The sequence below is a fragment of the Convolutriloba macropyga genome, chromosome 11 (assembly GCF_964194025.1).
Source record: "Convolutriloba macropyga chromosome 11, txConMacr16.3, whole genome shotgun sequence".
NCBI lineage: Eukaryota > Metazoa > Xenacoelomorpha > Acoela > Convolutidae > Convolutriloba > Convolutriloba macropyga.
The window spans coordinates 9,894,813-9,915,134 of NC_134478.1; the positions used below are offsets into that span (position 1 = coordinate 9,894,813).

General features: G+C 35.7%; 2 protein-coding genes across 3 annotated transcripts in view; both read right to left on the bottom strand.

Moving 5' to 3' along the window:
* Positions 1-19,167, bottom strand: part of LOC142349944 (uncharacterized) — a 155,679-nt gene extending 136,512 nt beyond the window's left edge. The window contains exons 1-6 of one of the 2 annotated variants that reach the window (XM_075401803.1): positions 18,763-19,167; positions 17,726-17,815; positions 17,607-17,652; positions 17,374-17,461; positions 17,160-17,284; positions 23-368 (exon numbers count right to left, since the gene is read on the bottom strand). In XM_075401803.1, the coding sequence (XP_075257918.1) occupies positions 23-368; positions 17,160-17,284; positions 17,374-17,461; positions 17,607-17,652; positions 17,726-17,814 (694 nt within the window). In that variant the 5' untranslated portion in view covers position 17,815; positions 18,763-19,167. Of the gene's footprint in view, positions 1-22; positions 369-17,159; positions 17,285-17,373; positions 17,462-17,606; positions 17,653-17,725; positions 17,819-18,762 lie in introns of both variants that reach the window. The other variant, XM_075401802.1, reaches the window with a different exon arrangement.
* Positions 2,441-5,208, bottom strand: LOC142349313 (cytosolic non-specific dipeptidase-like). Its single transcript, XM_075400786.1, has 2 exons — positions 4,703-5,208; positions 2,441-3,631 (listed from the first exon to the last, which is right to left on the bottom strand). Exons 1-2 carry the CDS (start codon positions 5,067-5,069, stop codon positions 2,577-2,579), a joined length of 1,422 nt encoding a protein of 473 aa, XP_075256901.1. The 5' UTR covers positions 5,070-5,208; the 3' UTR covers positions 2,441-2,576.
* Positions 19,168-20,322: the final 1,155 nt, after the last annotated feature.

Below are 20,322 nucleotides of genomic sequence, written 5' to 3' on the forward strand. Positions count from 1 at the left end.
ATCACGGTTTATAGAAAAATACCTGATTGGTCATAAGGCTTTGACTTATTGCTCATTTGAGAGGCTGTTCTAGATTGTTGCTGAGTAGGAACTGCCCTGTCACTAAATTTGACAGCTGCTGTAGTCCCTACAGACGACAGAATAGCCGGCCGTCTCTCCCGATCTGTTCTCGCCGTGGTCATTTCATCGCCTCCAACTGCAATTGAAGCAACGCTGCTGTCCTTCACTGCACTTTTGGCAGTTTCTCGGTTCGATGCTGGTACTGGTGGCTTCCGATTGCTCCCTTTAATTATCTGTTTTGAAGCTGGTTTTGATTTCGGTTTGGGTTTTGGTTCTGGACGCTGTTGTTCAGCTGTTGGGCGGGACCCCTAAAATGGAATCAAATTTAATTTGTCAAAAATGCTAAAGTTGTACAGGTATAGCTCTTAAACACAAACTGCGCAAAAAGTTTTTGGAATACTGAGAAAATGAATATCGATAAAACAGTAAAGATGGAGTGCTAAAATTGACCAGCCAGCAGTGATTTAAAAACAATCAAATGTCCTTATAATGATTGAGCTATAACTACAAAAAATACGTCACTGATTATTTTCTGAACTAAGCAGACTGGATATCCAAAAAAATAGCATACAGTGATTCTCGAAACACCGACTCCAACTTAACTAAATTAAAGATATTTTCCTAGAAACCCATTCCTGTTTTGAAAATAACGTGTGAAACATTGTTGTGAAACAAAAAAAAATAACTAGACAGGAAGGCATAAACAATTTTGCAATATTCAAACATAACCGACTAACGTCGGAAGAATTGCTCACGAACGACTAGTGGGAGCTCTAATCAATTGCAGCCTGCTTCAGTCAGGGGGGGCTGAAGTCACTAGGGGCTTCGAATAACATCATTAGAGGTTAACATATACCAGGATCTTTTCCGTTTGTGCCCCCCAGCTTAGTGAGCGCATATTATTTGCCCCCCCCCCCCGACGCACGTGCAATATTTTTAGATGATGATTTATTGATGAATTTATATGATGAGTTACTATGTAATGACACGAGCTCTGTAACTGGGGGGTAAATAGCGAACTGGGGAAGCACAAAAGGAAAAGATCCATATACCACTATAAAGATTTAAAGTGAAAAAATGGGCGCACTTATCATTTGAAATTTAGTATTAAACTTCCGCCAAATGAGTTCAGCTGCTTGAAAATATGAATGAGAAAGAAGCTTAGATCACGCAAAACAGAGAAAGTCAAGCGGAAAAGTCACTCGAAAAGTCAAAACACGGTCAAGCAAAATTTTTGCAAACGACCTTTTAACCTTGAATAATACCATCAATTCTTACTTACTATAAATTACAATGTTATCTACTTTTAAAGCCCATTGTTCCAAAAGAGAAGTAAACGTTCGAAAACAAAATTTGAATTTCAAGTCACGACTTCAGCTGAAAAACAAGATTACAGGAAACGACTCAAAGAATCGTGCAAAAAACTCTTCTCTAACGCTGACTATTTCAGAAATAAGAGAGAATTCAAAACAACAAACAGCGTGAAAAAATCAATTTTGGGATAGAAATGTGGGCAGGTAGGTGGGGGGGCATTTGGAGGCGGGGTAGTTATGGTGAGGGGTTAGGTGTTTGTGTGTGCGTGTGAGTGTGGTGGGGGGGGGGGGTAGTTTAGACAGGTTGGAGGGACTTATATGGGATCAACAATTCGCAAAATGACCTTTTAACCTTGAATATTACCATCAGTTCTTAATTACTATACATTACAAACTAAGCTACTTTTAAAATCCAGTGTTCGAAAACAGAAATCAACGTTCTAAAATAGAAGTCAGCGTTCGAAAACAAAAGTCAAATTTCAAGTCACGACTTCAGCTTTAAAAAATCTGTAGAATCTATGCTCCTCTTCGAGTCGTAAAAACCTGTAGAATACAAATACTCCTCTTCGAGTCTTAAAAAGAAACAATTGCTTCTCTTCGAGAGATATTAAAAACCTAAACTTTGCTAAAGTATGGATTGTTCACATTCGAATTGAGTTTGCAAGAAATACATTTCAAAAAAATTTCCTAGAAAAATTTTAAGCCCCATTATATTTCGACGTTCTATTTTCTCTCGAAAATTGCAATTAATTTTTTTCTCTCAAAAAATGAAAAAAAGTTAAAATAAATCATAAGTGATAGAATAAAAATAAATTTTTCTTTTGCTTTGAGACTACTGGGAGATCAAACAGTAACGCAATAGTAACAGAAAGATGTTTCATCCCTGCAAAATCATGTATTGACATAAAACGAGAAGAAAATCAAAAATTTTAAACAGTTGCTGATAAAGCTACTTAAAATCATAAAATTTACCTACCAGTGGTCCCAGAAAATTTTTTCACCAAAACCAGATAAATTGAACATCAATGTGGTATGAACAGTAAGAGTATATGCTAGAAATCGTCAAGCGCAGGTTATATTATCCCTCTTCTCTAAGCGAAAAGCAAAATAATGTCATTCAAAATTTTTATTTATGAATGTACAATTTGGCATTATTTACATGGATGTATACTATTTAGAGCAAAATTATTAACATACTTATTTTTATACATGTGCTAATTGGTTTATATATTCAGCAAATAATTCCATTCCTTTAAAATACTGAAACTGATCCAATTTTTCATTTTGTGAATGAGTAGCGTCATCGCAGAGGCCCATTGGTATCATAATAACATTTTTGCCCAACGCTTCTTGGAAGTAGAGCGTAACTGGGACTGTCCCCCCGTCTCGGATCAAATCTGGCTCGACCCCGAAAATCTTTTTGACAGCAATTCGAGCGGCTTTGTATTGGGGACCGTTAAAATCCGAAACCCACGCTTTCACGCCATGATCTAACACGACTTCTAATTTATTGCAACTTTCTATTTTCAAAAACTCGTTTTCTAGATAAGATTTCACAAGATGTTCAACTTTGTCAAGCTCCATGTTTGGAACTAATCGGATTGAAAATTTGCCGGTTACTTTTTTGGGAATTACGGTTTTACACCCAGAATCGTTAAACGCGCCCTCAATTCCATGAATTGACAATGACGGATAACGCCACAAACCCATAGCCAATTCTTCCTTAGAATCATGAATTAATTTAGGAGCGCTGATATCTCTTCTGAACTGTTCAGGATCAAATTCCAGGCTAGAGTACACTTTTTCTTCATCTTCTGTTAATGGAACAACCGAATCATAAATTCCAGGAATTAAAATATGGCCTTGAGAATCGACCAATTTTGACATCAAGGTCATAAGGTCAACCATGGCCTCTGAAACTGCGCCTCCGTAAACACCAGAATGTAGATCTTTTTTGGCGCATTGAACAGAAACAAAAAAGTAAGCCATACCTCTTGCTCCATATGCCAAACAGGGTTTTTGGGTCCCCAACCACTCGTTGTCCGAGATACAAACATAATCAACGTCTTTCAGAAATTTATCTTTCTCATCGTGAATTAATTTCTCAAGTCCAACAGATCCGCATTCTTCCATACCTTCAAAAATGAACTTGATATTGACGGGAATTTCGACGTCGCTTTTTTGGAATGCTTCGATAACATTGAGCCATGCAAGAGCTGGACCTTTGTCGTCAGAAGCTCCCCGGCCGAACATCCGGCCTAGATAATTTCGCAAGCACAACATTACGTAAAGTAAGAACTTGACTTAATGAGTTTTAATGTGAAAGCCTACATGAATTTGAGGTTAGGAACTTTTAAACTATTCTGGCTTATTTTGTCAAGTTAATTGTGGCCAACCGATGCCTCTTTTTGGAGATGACTAGAAGTGAAATCATCAAAAAGTGATTCTAAGCGAAAAAATGAAAAAGAATTGATTTCATTGTTGAAGAGACGTTACTAATGTTCTGGTTTCTTCCGCAACGATTGAGGGCTACATTTTGTGCAAAATGTTCAATTTTCCCTCCTTTACAAGCTTCAATTTTTTCAACAGCAAAAAATTTAATTGACAATTAACTTGGTTAACATAACGGTGGTTATCAATACAACCGATTAACAGTTTATGAATCACATTTCATCAGTCTTTTTCATTTTTCAACAAGTAAAATGATTGCTTTTATTCTCCCCGCTTTGTAACAATTTTGTATCAAAAAGAAAAGCTGCGCCTTTTATCACCTTTGTCGTATATATTGACATCTTAAACGGTTTCCACTCATCATAATTCAAAACGGCGAATCCATCCTCAAATTTTGCTGAAATCAACTTATTTTAGTAGTTTCTTTTAATAAAAGAAAAGCTGCTTGAAACAGCGCTCTTCAATGGTGCGTTTTCATCAAGAATGCTATTTTGACTGGGAAGAGAAACATTGAAAAATTGTTTTTATTTATAGCCCGATCTTTGTATTTGCAATACTGCATCTTTCTACCAAATAAACGAGCTTCAAATTCGAACGCATTATTTCTTCACGAAACTTTTATCCCTCACATTAAAAATATACTTCAAATGAAGCTATGCAATTCGTCCTAAAACAGTGAAAACTTTTACTGATAAATGAAAATTTTTAGCTTTTTGATGGGAATTTTGTTTGTTACTAGCCTGTCATTCCAGTGTAAAACCGCACATAATTTCTACTTCAGAAAAACTTCAATATTTAACAACCACAAACATTTTTATAGACTACCATTATATTCTATGCTATGCTGCTATTAAGCGCAATGTTACTCATTATATGACCTTTGTCATCGATGGACAGTTTGAACGGGTTCGTTTTCCATCCATCAGAAATCAAAGCGGGCTGAACATCCACGTGACCATAAAGACAAACAGTCTTTTTATTCGCGTCATTTCCAATTTGCCCGAATAAAACCGGAGGCAGCGGGATAACTTCGTCTGCAGTTTCTTGGAATCCGATGTCTTTTATAATGGTATTCGCTCCCAGTTTATCCCATTCTGTTTTTGCGATATTGACCATACGAATAACGTCAGGTCGTAACTTGGGGTTTGACGACACGCTTGGAATTGAAACCCACTCTTTGAGCCTTTTCAAGTAAGTATCACTGTTTTCTCTGATGTATCGTCTAACATCAGAAATATCGGCCATTGTTGAAATTTTTCTATGTTATAACTTAGTATCTGAAACTGCCAAATTAGATATTGAACTGTATATAAACGTTTTAATCAGTAAGCAAGTTTATTATATTACGAAATTAAACTGTCAGAAAAAACTGGCAAAAAACAAAAGCTTGACCAATTCTGCTCTAGTGAACTATTGCAGTATGTAAGTGTCAACTGAAAGAGTTAGATAAGTTCATTAAGGCCTCCATAGGAAGTCATTGGGACCAGTAATTATTTAGAATATGCCATACGACTACAGAAACCATCAACTATAGGCAGAAATAATAAATTTGAATACAATTTGCGAGAAAGGTGTCGATGCCATTAACAAGGTAACCTATTCACTGAAAAGCTTATATATGTAAACTTTTGCTTCACTTCACAAAGTCATTAATATGACTCAGCTACAAGATGACAGAAATAAGGTTTAAAAGGTCGCGAATTTCAAAATTTCACATATCATTTTTCAACACAATTACATTCAAAGTCATAAGAGCCATTAGTTAGAACAAAACCAATATACAGAATATTTTTTTCGTGAGAAAGAAGATGGGACCAGCCATAAATGAGACTAAGGTACAAGTTGACAGACATATTGTTAAAAAGGTGGCAAAGAACAAAAAATCGATTATAATTTTTTGAAAGAAATTTATTCAAAGACATCAGAGCCATTAGGTATCAATTCAAAAAATACTGCATAGTTTCAAATAAACCCCTTTAGATAGCGAACTACACCGTTAATTAGTGAGACTGTCATAAGGCTAAAAAAACACAAATGCTGGTAAACTAATAAAAAATTTCATTAAGAAATTACGAAAACACTACTTTGTCGGAACCATAAAACCATGGGCTTTGCTCCAAAATTAAAACAGTTTTGTTCATTGGGCCTCACTTTTTAACCTCTGAATGAAAACAGACCGATCTGTGGAATGTATAAATATGCAAAAAGGTTTCAAAAATGACAATGCCTCAATACAATCCGATTCCTTTTTCATTGTAAAATACACGACGAGGCCAAAACTGGCCTTGCTATCGCTGAGTGTTTGTTAAAAACGCATTTGTTCCAATTAGTTGCGTAAAAGATTATTCGGCAGACGGAATTCTGAATACATAACAAAAAAGGATATTTTTTGCTAAAAATCGATTTAAATTAGCGAACGGCAGGAAAATGTTAGTACCAGAACACTTTCTCAGGAAACAGATAAAAATGCCTTCCACTGAAAAAACAAGGATTATGTCAGCAGTTATTATGTCTGTACTATCGGTAAATTTGGACAAAGTAGGAAAGTAAGCTAAAGAAGCATAGTTGGTGCCCTCTTTTATGAAAAATGCTCAATTTTCAAAGAATAAGCCAAAAATTTAGTTAAAAGAATCGGCTCAAAGAACTCAGGAACTCTTTTTTATCTTTCGACGTAAAACTAATAACACTATCGTCTACAACTTTTATCATATTTTAATTAAAATTGATCAAAAATTGAGCATAAATTACAAAAATGCGAACAACACAAAGGAAATGAGGCCAAAGTTCACCATAAATTAAACCTCGATAAATCCACGGAACATATGAAGTCAAAAAAATCTAAATTTGATATTCTACGCTTGATAAGCTTTCTAATAATACCACTCACAACTGCAAAAATTGACTGAACAAAAACAACCTAATTCCTTCTCCCAACTAAGATTTTTTACCCTCAAAATAGGCGAATAAGATATTCTAAGCAAGTCATAAACAGAACTCACAACGCATGTGTATTTCATTAGCACTCAGTCAAATTCAGATATAATTGACCAACAGTAGCAAGAACACGATTCTGACCTGAAACCTAAAGGCCGAACCCTTTATCTTAATGATTTTTGTCATCAATAATAAACAAAAAATATAAACCTTTTTAAACCAGATTTTTCACTGTTGTTTAGAAAAGAACGTGGTAAAAAAAATGAACGATCAAAATGCTGGATCTAAAATCAAATAAGAGTGCTGAGATGACACTAAAAATAATCGTATATGAAAGAAAAACAAAGAAATAGGCGGTGAACTGAAAAGCAGCATACAACAAAAAGCTTTTGGACGACAATAGCACAATTGAACGAATAGATATAAGAATCAGCACATGCTGTTCTTATTGCAGCAAATGCTCCAAAAAAAGTTGTTTACATATAATAAGAACAAGCTCGATTTCAATATGATAGCTGAATTTCGAGATTGCAAACCACCTCAGGGTTACAAAAAAGACGACTAGCCGAAACTCTGCGCGGCAAAATACGCCTCAAGGTGGTCAAAAACTTCGTTGTATTCGGAGTTGCGAATTTTTCAGACTGTCAGTTGTTCGAAGCTCAAAATGAAGCATTTTTTTGCATCATTGAACAATTTTTGTAATTTGCATTTCAGAACCATTATGTTAATATAATTTTAGCAGACGAAAAACCAATTGCTGGTCAATTATTTTGCTATGAATATCTGATTTTCCCAGAGTCTTACAGTTCAAAAAGAGCACAAAATTAAAATTTGACGTTAAAAGAAAAAATGAAATAAAAATTGCATTAGAATATTGTTTGAAGTTCTATTTTGGGTAAGTAATAAGTTAAATTCAAGTTATTTTTTTTTCAAGTGTACTATATCCGCAAAATTATGACATTACAATTTAAAGCGAACCAAAAAAGAGATTTTCTTCTTTTTAAAGTTTTACAAATCGAAAATGTAATTTTCTACATAATTTTTTAGTTGAAAACAGACGTTTTTGTATATCAATTAATTCAAGATGGTGGATTTTGGTGTATGTTGAATTCATGTTTTAATAATTTTTCCTTCAATTGGAGATATTAAAAAGTCAACGAAGCATCAGACGAGAAGAAGAGAGCATTTTTGAAACACAATTTGTTTTTAATTAAATTTATTTTTTTTCTGATGTTGTTTCAAAGTTTCTATATCTAATCAGTGGAATGAAACCAACACTACTCCGTCAAATGGAGAACAAAAAAAATTTGTATGTCATTGTAAAAAATTTGTTTTTTTTTCATTAATTGAATTAGTCAAATTGAATGTACTGCGAAAATCCATTGGCTCGGACATCAAGCTAATTGGAATGCCAATCTGAATGGGTCCAACTGGACATGACGAGCCTTAAAGAAAAATTGAGCGTCTAAAGTCAGAGAAAGTTAAAAAAGAAAAATATTCAGCTTGCAGTTTCTTTTCTCATGTTTTCAATTAAGCTTTAAGCACCTCTGCTAAATTTCTTATATGTCGATTTTCAAATGAACTATCAGATGTGCGCTTAGCGTAAGTGCACCCAGAATTTTTTTCCTTGAATTTCGTTTGATCTCTATAATAGCACGTTCCCGAAGAGAGAAAAATCACCATAAGGATGAGTTAAGTTCTTCAATTTTGATTTGTCTTTTCCTAATTGTCTGGAAAAAATGTTTGATTTATTTTTCGTGTCCAAAATTGCTCAATTGGATTGGGCTAAAAGTGAAAAATTTCAGAGAAAAGAACTATACGGTACCAAAGTGTTTAGCTAATAGCTTTAGAGTTGAAAGGAAATAAGAAAGAAATTATAAAGTTTTCGTTTCTTTTTCCAATTATAAAGCCTTAGCGTCTTTCGTTCAAGTGGATTCTATTTCAACTTTTTATCACGTTTTTCTGTATTCCTTACATCAGAAAGACGTTGAACTGACAAATGTTTTTTTTTTAAAAAAACATCCTTATATGGCAATAACGAATTTGGCCTATGAAATTTTTAATTTGATTTTTAATTATATTTTTATTTGTCTTCTGAATGCACAAGTTTTGAAAAAAGTAAAAAGAAGGTTGCTTTGTTGTGCTAAAGGAACAACAACATAACCAAAAAATAGAGAAATTGCCGCCGTTGATCCCCTTTGAGCACATCCGGATTAAAACCCGAAACAGAAATAAGAAGAGATAAATTTTGACTGAATTTTTTACGTGTCAAAGTGTTCTAATTTGATGTGCAGTTTCAATTAAGTTCTATGAAAAATGATCTTCAAAATTGCAATATATTCAGCAAATACCAATTTCAGCTGGCAATCGCTCTAATGAACTTTGATAACCTAATGCACTATGTCTTAAAACAGGGTTTTCTGTTTGTCTCATTTTTGATTTTGCTCTTTTTACCTTTACCATATTCACTACCTTGCGTAATTCTTTGAGTGAAATAAATCAACATTAATTCAGTTGAAACAGTGAGTGAGGTAAGTCAGGAGTCGAACGTAAAAATCGTGAGTTTCATAAACCGATAAATGCGATCGAAAGACAAAACGAAATAAAAAACATAGCATGACAAGTCGAGACACAATTCAAAGAATTTTATTTTGATTAGACAAAATCATACATTGAATGGACAACAAATGATCGAGAAAACCACTTTGAAAAGGGTATGTTATAAAAATTGAAAAGTCAAAGTCAAATTGCCGCATGTGAACAAAAAATCACAACCGAGAATGCGAATTGTTGTTAAGACATCGTTTTCTCACTCCTTGAAATTGCAGTGAGAAATTCACGACGCAAAACCCCTCTTATCGGCCTCGGTCACCGAGTCTTGGCAAATCTTGTTTCCCATGCAATTGTTCCCCTCAAAACGCAAACATACTTTTCCTCGACAAAAATAATGTATGTCATTAAAATCTAGCATAATGTTATCTCGATAAATTCCTGCTTTAATGCAAAAAATGGCATTAGACAGCGCTATACTACCATTGATGCTCTCACTGAATTTTTTGAGAAGATTCCTCCTAAATATTAATGGAAATTTGACTAGTTTTTGTCCATGGAATTAAAAAGCTTTTGATACAGTTGAACACGGTATCATTCATAAAAAATACTATGAATGTCGTTCGAGAGGTATTAGCCTTTTTTGAATAATACAAAGCAGAAAGAAACAAAACAACGCGTTAAAGTAAATGAGGTCATGGGTGAAAACGAATCCTAGGGTTTCGCAAGGTTTAATTCTGGGTGTGTTATTGTTCCGCATACAAATAAATACCTTCAACTATTATGTCGTTCCACAAAAATAATGATATTTGCTGAAGACATTAACGTAACAGGCATCATAACTAACGCAAAAAATAAAACAAAAAACTTCCTTTTCAAAAAATTCACTGTGCACTAAAGTCATCCAAATTCAGCCTCTTTGCAAGTGATCAGTTCTTTTGAGAAAATAGATAAATTTCAGAACATTTCTTGGGAAGGTAGATAGAGCGCAATGCATAAAATAGAGCATCCTTACACCAAAACACCAGACATAATAGTAGGGTTGACCTTTCTTACTACTTAGTCGGGTGTTTTGGTGTACGAGTGCTTTCGCTTTAATGCGCTGCGCTCTATCTACCTTCCCAAAAAGTATTCTGATATTTATTTATTTTCTCTGATCACTGCGACAAAACAAATTTACATTGAATTGTCCACTGTCTATGAGTTAAATGTGTGAGCGCTACTCAAGTTTTTCTGTTTTCTCTAAAATACGGAAATTTGAATCTTTTTGTCTACATCCGATTGTTCCAAGAGTACGAGAAAATCAACAATAATCTACTTCGTGAGCGACTCTTTAAGCATACTATTCAAATCCAATATAATTCCTTCACACGAACTAAAACTCTCAATTATTATTATTGATATTATTATTATTGTAAAGAATTTAATGATCTAAAAATCATAAACGACACTGTCCCGTTTCAGTTCAGTTTACGTCAGGCATTCAAAAGTCTACAGTTTTTGAGATTGCAGTCACAGGCCATTCGCCATGTACATGAGTCCAATTCAATGTAGCACTGCTCAAAGTGTCTCCACGTCCATTGGAGTATATTACTCTACGCGTCCATGTCGGTTATCTTGATGAGGTTGGATAATTGGTTCGCTAATTGTTGAGAACGAAACCAGAAGTTTTGTTCCGCAACAGCGAGCACTGGTCTGTGGCATTCGTACGTACGGTTTTTAGCCGACCGAGTAATAGAGCCGGCATCATGATGCTTCAGATTAACAAAGCAGAAATTGCAGTGAAGAAATTGTACTTTTTGCGAAAAAAAGGCCAAGTAACTGTAAACAACATGGTACAGGGAGGAAATTCAACTTCACTAAAACAGACTTGTAGTCAGCTTGTCGAAGGACCCATTTACAAGCTTTTCTCTGAATGCGCTCGACAAAATTATACCTTCAACGTTAGGGTAGTAATCAACCGACGAGTAAGTAATAATGCGCAGTATCATGCTCTTGTAATAAATAAGCTTGTTTCTACAGTTTAAATAATATGGTGTATTGCGCTTGAGCACATAAAGAAAATTCAAGCCTTTCGAGGCTCTTTGCTTCAAATGAGGGATCCAGTTAAGATTGTTGCTAACGATTACGCCTAGGTATTTTTCTTGGTTTGAATGTTCTAGAGAATGACCATCAAGATATAACTTTCATTGCTCGTGCTACTGATTGATAACTGCGCATATTTGTCTAGATTGCAAGTCATTCTATTCTGTTCTCAACGCTCCATTGGTGTCATTAGATGTCATTTAATTAATCCTGGAAGTTTAATCCACCATTTCTAAGAAATATAAATTTTACGTCATCGGCAAAGAGAAGAGGTTCAGAGAGGCAACAAAGAGTAGGTAAATCATTAATAAATCCAGTGAGCAGTAACAAAGATAAAATATACCCTTGAGGAACACCACTGCCAGCAATAAAGGAAGATGAAACACAGTTTTCTACGTTTGCACATTGAGATCGATGTGGGAGGTATCATTCAAGTAGTTTTAAAAGTTTCCCCGAATACCTGTTCCATGCAGTTGTGTTAGAAGCCCATGATTGACACGATCGAAGGCCTTTCCGAAGTCAGTGTAAACTATATCGATTTGTTTATGTTGCAAACAGCCTTGTAGTTTTTGTCGAGATATACTACAAGATTCACTGCACAAGAGCAACCTCTTCGAAAACCAAATTGGCTGTTGTGGAGATAGGGTTTGTAGTGGGGATATAAATTGCAAAACACGCAAAACTCTAGGACCTTTTCAGAAGTGCTTAATAAAGATACCAGTCGGTAATATTCAACGTTCACTTTATTTCCCTTTTTGATAATTGAAGTGAAAACAGCACTTAAACTTCAGAACATTTCATGCGAAGGTAGATAGAGCGCAATGCATAAAAAGTAGAGCATCCTTACACCAAAACACCAGACTGAATAGTAGGGTTGATCTTTCTTACTACTTAGTCTGGTGTTTTGGTGAACGAGTGCTTTAGCTTCAATGCGCTGCGCTCTATCTACCTTCCCAAAAAGTATTCTGATATTTATTTATTTTCTCTGATCACTGCGACAAAGTTAATTTACATTAAATTGTCCACTGTCTATGACTTAAATGTGTGAGCGCTCCTCAACTTTTTATGTTTTCTCAAAAATACGGAAATTTGAATCTTTTTGTCTACATCCGATTGTTCCAAGAGTACGAGAAAATCAACATTAATCTACTTCGTGAGCGACTCTTTAAGCATACTATTCAAATCCAAAATAATTCCTTCACACGAATAAAAATTCTCATTTATTATTATTATTATTATTGTAAAGGATTTAATGATCTAAAAATTATAAACGACACTGTCCCGTTTCAGTTCAGTTTACGTCAGGCAATCAAAAGTCTACAGTTTTTAAGATTGCAGTCACAGGCCATTCGCCATGTACATGAGTCCAATTCAATGTAGCACTGCTCAAAGTGTCTCCACGTCCATTGGAGTATATTACTCTACGCGTCCATGTCGGTTATCTTGATGAGGTTGGATAATTGGTTCGCTAATTGTTGAGAACGAAACCAGAAGTTTTGTTCCGCAACAGCGAGCACTGGTCTGTGGCATTCGTACGTACGGTTTTTAGCCGACCGAGTAATAGAGCCGTCAACATGAATCTTCAGATTAACAAAGCAGAAATTGCAGCGAAGAAATTGTACTTTTGGCGAAAAAAAAGGCCAAGTAACTGTAAACAACATGGTACAGGGAGGATATTCAACTTCACTAAAACAGACTTGTAGCCAACTTGTCGAAGGATCCATTTAGAAGCTTTTCTCTGAATGCGCTTGACTAAATTATACCTTTAACGTTAGGGTAGTAATCAACCGACGAGTAAGTAATAATGCGCATTATCATGCTCTTGTACTAATTAAGCTTGTTTCTATAGCTTAAATAAAATGGTGTATTGCGCTTGAGCACTTAAAGAAAATTCAAGCCTTTCGAGGCTCTTTGCTTCAAATGAGGGATCCAGTTAAGATTGTTGCTAACGATTACGCCTAGGTATTTTCCTTGGTTTGAATGTTCTAGACAATGACCATCAAGATATAACTTTCATTGCTCGTGCTACTGATTGATAACTGCGCATATTTGTCTAGCTTGCAAGACATTCTGTTCTCAACGCTCCATTGGTGTCATTAGATGTCATTTAATTAATCCTGGAAGTTTAATCCACTATTTCTATGAAATATAAATTTTGCGTCATCGGCAAAGAGAAGAGGTTCAGAGAGGCAACAAAGAGTAGGTAAATCATTAATAAATCCAGTGAGCAGTAACAAAGATAAAATATACCCTTGAGGAACACCACTGCCAGCAATAAAGGAAGATGAAACACAGTTTTCTACGTTTGCACATTGAGATCGATGTGGGAGGTAACATTCAAGTAGTTTTAAAAGTTTCCCCGAATACCTGTTCTATGCAGTTGTGTTAGGAGAAGCCCAAGACTGACACGATCGAAGGCCTTTCCGAAGTCAGTGTAAACTATATCGATTTGTTTATGTTGCAAACAGCCTTGTAGTTTTTGTCGAGATATACTACAAGATTCACTGCACAAGAGCAACCTCTTCGAAAACCAAATTGGCTGTTGTGGAGATAGGGTTTGTAGTGGGGATATAAATTGCAAAACACGCAAAGTTCTAGGACCTCTTCAGCAGTGCTTAATAAGGATACCAGTCGGTAACTTTCAACGTTCGCTTTATTTCCCTTTTTGATAAATGAAGTGACAACACAGCACTTCCAAGCCTAGGGAAAACTACCCCGCTGCAAACATTTGCGAATAATTAAAAAGATGGACTTTGATAAAGATGGCGCACGTTTTTGGAAAATTAGCGGAGGTAGCCCGTACCTTTACTAACACCTAACCCCTCGAAAACTTGTGACACAAGATTCTCTGTGATAACAATTAATTTGAGCAACGGAAAAAATGATTCCGCTGGCAGATTTGAAGACAAGAAGCTTATGGATTAGATAAAAACAGAAGAGAAAAAGATTGCGAAAAAAATGGCTTTATCCATTGGCGTTTCCGCTAGTCCCCCCTAAGGGTCATTGTTGATGGTAATTCACATTGATTGAGACAGCGAAAGTTGTGTATAGCTTGCTACTTGATCTGCTTGCTGCTAATTTCTCTGCGTAAGTGGTTAGGTCAATTGAAATCGCATGATTAACAGTTTCTCTGAGTCGCTAAACTTTAACGTGAGTGATGGAAAGTTTGCGACAGACAGTATTTAAATTGCTTACTAAATTTGACGTGGAGGAGCTTATACAGGGGCCACCAGTACCAATTTCCAAACATAAGCTCAACGTTGGTCGAACCATATGGTAAGTATCAATCGTGTCCAATAAGGTCATTGAAAGGAAACAAATCAACGTTACAAAAGCTTAAAAAACGCTGCGAATTTTCAAGGAAGGCGATTACTTTGTCGTGTTTGATCAGTATTGAGGTTAGAATGGGCTTATGATCAGACTTTATGTTACATAGGTCAGAGGCATTCATCAGATTTTGGATGTCAATTCCTCTTGAGGTGAAGATAAGATCGAGTACGTTTGAGTTCGTAGTGAGAAAGTCAATCTTCTGTTCGAGTTGCAAGCTATCCATGATATCAATGAATGATGACTCGGAGGCTTTTGGAGAACTGTTTTCCCTCCAATCAATACTAAAGTTAAAATCTCCCCAGAGAAAAGTTTTGTCACATTTATATTTGTTTAAAAACTCAAGAAGTTCTCTTTGATCTGAGTCATTTAGTGCATTAGGACTGTTTGAAGGTCGAAGGTAAATGCAGTCAATAAGAACTTTTTGATGGCATTTGTTGTGTCACATACACAATACCAGTCACACTTGGAAGGCAAGATAAGCTGTGAAAATGAGTAAAAGAGTTTGACTGCAAGTAAAACCCCCACCATGAGTTGTACCACCTTGAGCAATGGCGGGTCGATGCGATTGAGGACCCGCAAAATAGCTTAGAAAAAGTTCTGAGTCCGATACTTGATCCGCCAGCCATGCTTCGCAGAGAGCCAGAACATCGATCATGTTCGCCAGACCAAATTGGGAGCTTTTTACGCTTTGTTCCATTTAAAGGACTTCTTGAGTTGAAGTGAAGTATATTTTTGGGACTTTTAACAGTAATCTCTGAAGAGTCAAAATTTTAGGTTGACTTCTTAATCTTCCACGTACAGCTTGAGATTGCGGATTTTAATTTTTTCACTGGTATATCCATGGTCTAGAAGTTCTCTTCGCTTCTTCGGTGCTTTGATTTGAATCTCCTGTTCTTCTTTACTTAAAGACCGTTTGGATCTATTCTGTTTCGCCCCCAGTGTTTTTTACGCCCCCCATTTACAAATTATATAATGTCTTATAGCACGTTACTATGTAAAACATGGCACGTGCGCCCTGGGGGCGTAAAAAATATACGGCCAACTCAGCTGGGGGCCGAAACAAAATAGATCCGACCGTTCAATCAATATACCATGTGCAGCAGTTTCTTTTGGGAAATCTTTGAGCTTTGAGGCACAAGCTAACAGTTTCTGTGCAACCAGCTCATATTTCAGCTTAACGAGTACTGTTAAAAGCTCCAAGTCGAAGAAACGTTTCAATTTCGCGTTAACACAACCGAAGTGATTTAATATTTCAGTAAGCTGGTAATCGTTCTTTCTAGGTTTGGCTGATTTTCCTGTAGGGAGCTCGGGTATCCCAGAAAATTTTATTTCAAACTCACGGTCGTTTTGATTACTGGCATTTACTTTTGTTGAGTTTACTAGTGCATCTCTGTAGTTGGTCGGGTTTGGAGTTTCTGATCGATCCGAGAAATTGCGCTTAACGTCATGCTGAATGTCGTTCAGTTGCTTAGTGATCGTTTCAAAGCTAGTCTGAGAGCTGTCATTGTCTCGAAGTCTGGCGACCAGTTCTCGGACCAAACACGACATATTTTCCTTCTTTTTTTTTGCTCAGGAATTTGTTCAGCTCATCGTCAGATGCTTGTAATACTTCGGGAACAGTAGGGTACTAGTTGTTGTCTACAGATCCAAAGCCTGTTCTTAACTTGGAAGAATTCTCACTACCAGACATACTTGAGGATTATTGACGGTTAGGGAGAATTGGAGAGATAAATTTTGATAGTATGTAAATCGAAGAAAAAGGAAAAAGAAAGAAAACGAGGCAGCAAGGTTTCCTAGCTTGGAGCAATGATGAGCGAAATAACTTAGGCTCAGTGCGTAAGCAAAGAAATCTTTTGCCAAGGGATGGGCAGAGAAAAACGGAGAAAATAGGAAAATAACGAACGAAAAGAAAGGAAAAAAATATTTCAATGTGGATTTGGAGGCAAATTATGTTACACGGACATTAAATTGCGATTGTAGTCCTCATAAGAATTTCCTCGCAAGGAACTCAGTTTTCACCGAATCGAGTTCGCAAATTTCTACTGGGTACCATCATCACAATCAAATCATCTCAAGGAACTGTACTTACTGTAGAGCTTTGAGTTAACTTGCTGCAGAGCTGAAATCAGCTGAAATTTCTCCAGACTGATTAACTCATCTCCTTTTACTACTTAAACTGATCAAATAATGAAAAACAAATTAATCCAAAGTTAGGTAGCAAAAAGGAGAGCTGGTTATTGAAAACGCGTATTCCATACAATGACAAAATAGCCTTCGCTTAATTGATGTAGTCTATCGTGTGAATATGGAAATAGCATGAGAAAAAACGAGGGAACGGTGAATGCTGGCAAAAGTATTGGGTTAAAAAAATAGATTGCTGAAAACAGCGTCATAGCAGAAACAAATTAGACGAGATTTTATCAGAACTCATCTAACCTTGCATTGTTTCCAATTTCCTGTAGCTTTCCCCTCCATCAAGACATTAAGATGGCCGATCTTTAATGTCTCCCTGCTAGGTATGACTCCCATAACGGTCTTTTTGACTAAGAAGTCTTCATCACCTGAACAGAAAGTAAAAAATTCCTGTGCTTTACGGGATTTATTAAAGTCTGCTATGACATAAGAAAAACAATGTAAATTAAAATGTTACCATGGTTTTCAATCTCGTGGCTGACTGGTCCCTGATTTGGTAGAAGAAACTCGTCGTGATTTTCAATGGCACCAAATAATGTAGTCTCCTATTAATAGTCAAACATATAAATTAAACAATGTAAAGTCAAAATCATTGTTGAAAAGAGATCACTTAATTTATTTGCTAGATTGAAGCACCTAATTAGGCACGTTGCCAGTATACAGGACTAGTTTTAATGCAAAGAAACTCACATATCTACTAGTCAGGCCGTCGTCATAGTTACGGAAGTCGTGATTTCTAAAAGAGCAGCGTCGTTACATCACAAGAAAAATTTTCTAACATATGCAATAGAAGGATTAAAATCATGTACATTTTTTCAACTGCTTGTATGTCGTCCACTGTTGAACTTTCGATCAAACCAGCCAGCTCCTGCAACTCTCTTTTTATGTCAATATCCATGCTACTAAATGATAATTTGCATAATTCAAGTCAACTGAAAAAAGCTAATATAATGAACAGCAACAGAAATATAATGAAATATTTTGATGATAAAAAGGTGCATAAGGTACATTAAAAAACTATTGCTTCCGTAGTTCCTTGTATCTTTGCCTTAATGCACCATTTACAGTTAAATTAAAATTCCGTAATCAAGTTGAATAAAACATATTTTTTATTAAACTATTTTAAGAAAACCGAACCGTAGTTTGTTATGAATTAGAAAATAATAATGTTTGATTAAGAAATTTATAACATATAACATTAACCAAGTGGTTATTTTAATTTACATATTTCAGATTTAAATAAAGAAATAGTAACAGAAACGTCGTTATGCGCCCCCCCCCCAGTTACAGAGCACGTGCCATTACATAGTAAATCAATATGTAAAAATATGGTACATGCGTCTGGGGGATGCAAATAATATGCGCCCACTAAGCTGGGGGGGGGGGGGGGGGGACAAACGGAAAAGATCCTAAACGTCTGATAACATAAACGTTTGGTAAGTATCCAAAAAATACTTCTAGTTCAGTGACGACAAAACCATCATCAGTAAACCAATGGATTACGCATATAAGGGCCTCAATATGGAATATGAGTGTACTGTAAGCGATATATTTCCTTTTACTCGGAATACTGCTGCATGATCATATCATCATAAGTTAACAAATAGCCAGAGGGCATTGTTCTCAAAGTACTACTAAAAGTTTATAGTTCGTTCCTTTAAGGGTCCCCATCTTCACTTAGTCCTGATTCATTTTTCAGTGTATAATACTAGATAGAATAAATGCTGTTTGCTTCCAGGAAAGCTATGTGGCAAAGCAATCATGTACACTATCACCTTTTGTATGGAGCAAGGTAGTTAGTCATTTTCTTTCACCAGGTGATTCGTTTGCCGCTGATGGTTCTAACCTTTTGTCGAGGATTGAAGGAGTGGTCTGCGCACGGGCGTTTCTGGAGGAAGTCTGACACGAAGAATCGTAGTCTTCTTTTAGCAGTCACTTCGGACCACGGTTGTGTGTTGAACTTTCTTTATAGGTAAAAGAAACCATTTAATTTGTCAAATTAAAATTACTTCGATATTTAAAACAAAGGTTTCGAACTTTACGTTCATCGTCAGGTTAAAACTGTTTCACAAATTGTTAAAGATAAAATGAATATGTATTTACATTTGTCTGAGACCACAATTAAAACAATTCTAGAAACTATTCTAAATATATTTAATCGAAAATCTAGGTCTTAATTTCTCGCACGGTCCATCAGGCGTATTGATAGGAATGTTCGGAGGAATGTTCTTTGGGAGTATATCAATTTTCATTTTTCTCTTTGCTGCAAGAGATTTTTTATGCAAATATTAAACATGCGCTTGAAATTTGGAAAGCTTTACACAACGAAATCTTCACTTACTCCTGATTAATTTTAAGTTTATAATGTAGATATAAAAATCAAGCACTTACCGAAGCTTTTCAATGCTGTCAAGGCAAAGCACGTATGGTCCTGGGCGACGACTTCAATTGCAGACTTGACTCATCCGAAAGAGGCAACTCACTTTGCGAATTTTTAATTAATTGGAATCTTCATTGTGTTAACGATATTAAAGAGGTAACGTACGAATTTCAGTACGGTAAAAGCGTTATCGATTTATTTTTCGTAAGCAAGGAACTCCTAGAACATTTTAACGAGATAAAGATCAACAATTCATTGTTAACAGCACAAGCCGGTTTCTTGCTGCTTTGATCTAAAACACAGACAAGATATAGCTGAAAGCAGAAAGAAGCAAATGCGTAAATTTGATATTGAACAATTGAACGAACGAATGAAAAGCGTTCAAAATCCACACGATAACAACGCATTGGACACATCGTATGACGAATTCGCCAAGGCTATTCAAGAATCGGCAACCGTTATGCATGAAAGAAAATCACCGAAATGGTTCAAAAGAGAACTGTACATATTGCACAAGCAGCTGAAAGCTGGATACAGACAGACATAAAGCAGATTGTGATTACTTTAAAATGAAAAGAGCCTTTAAGAAACTTTGCAGAAAACACAAACTGATGCATGAAATAGATCGCGAAAGTTTCATAATCAGAAAAGCGGAATCGGAAAGGCGAGAATTTTGGAAAATTCTGAAATCAAAGAAAGTTTTAACAAAAGTATCTGGAATTACAATTCCAGTTTTGGAATCATATTTCGAAGGTCTATTTAAAGCTGAGGGCGAAATATCGGATAAACTTCTAGACGAGCAAAACTTAGGAAACCACGATTATTGTTTTTCAAACTGGAAATATACCGGGTATTTGAATGATCCAATAACACTGGAAGAAATTACCGATGAAGCTTCAAAGTTAAAAGCTGGTAAGGCAGCGGGACCAGATGGAATAACCAACACTAGTATTAAATTAGGTTTTCATCCAATGCAAAGATACGTATTCCATTTGTTTAACCTCTGCTTTGCGGAGCATAATGTAC

What these genes read in the sequence shown, in the direction of transcription:
- LOC142349313 (XM_075400786.1), bottom strand. Translation starts at nt 5,069, where the DNA reads ATGGCCGATATTTCTGATGTTAGACGATACATCAGAGAAAACAGTGAT. An exon ending in ACTGTCCATCGATGACAAAG is followed by an intron (nt 3,632 to 4,702) that starts GTCATATAATGA and finishes GAAATTATCTAG; the next exon opens with GCCGGATGTTCGGCCGGGGA.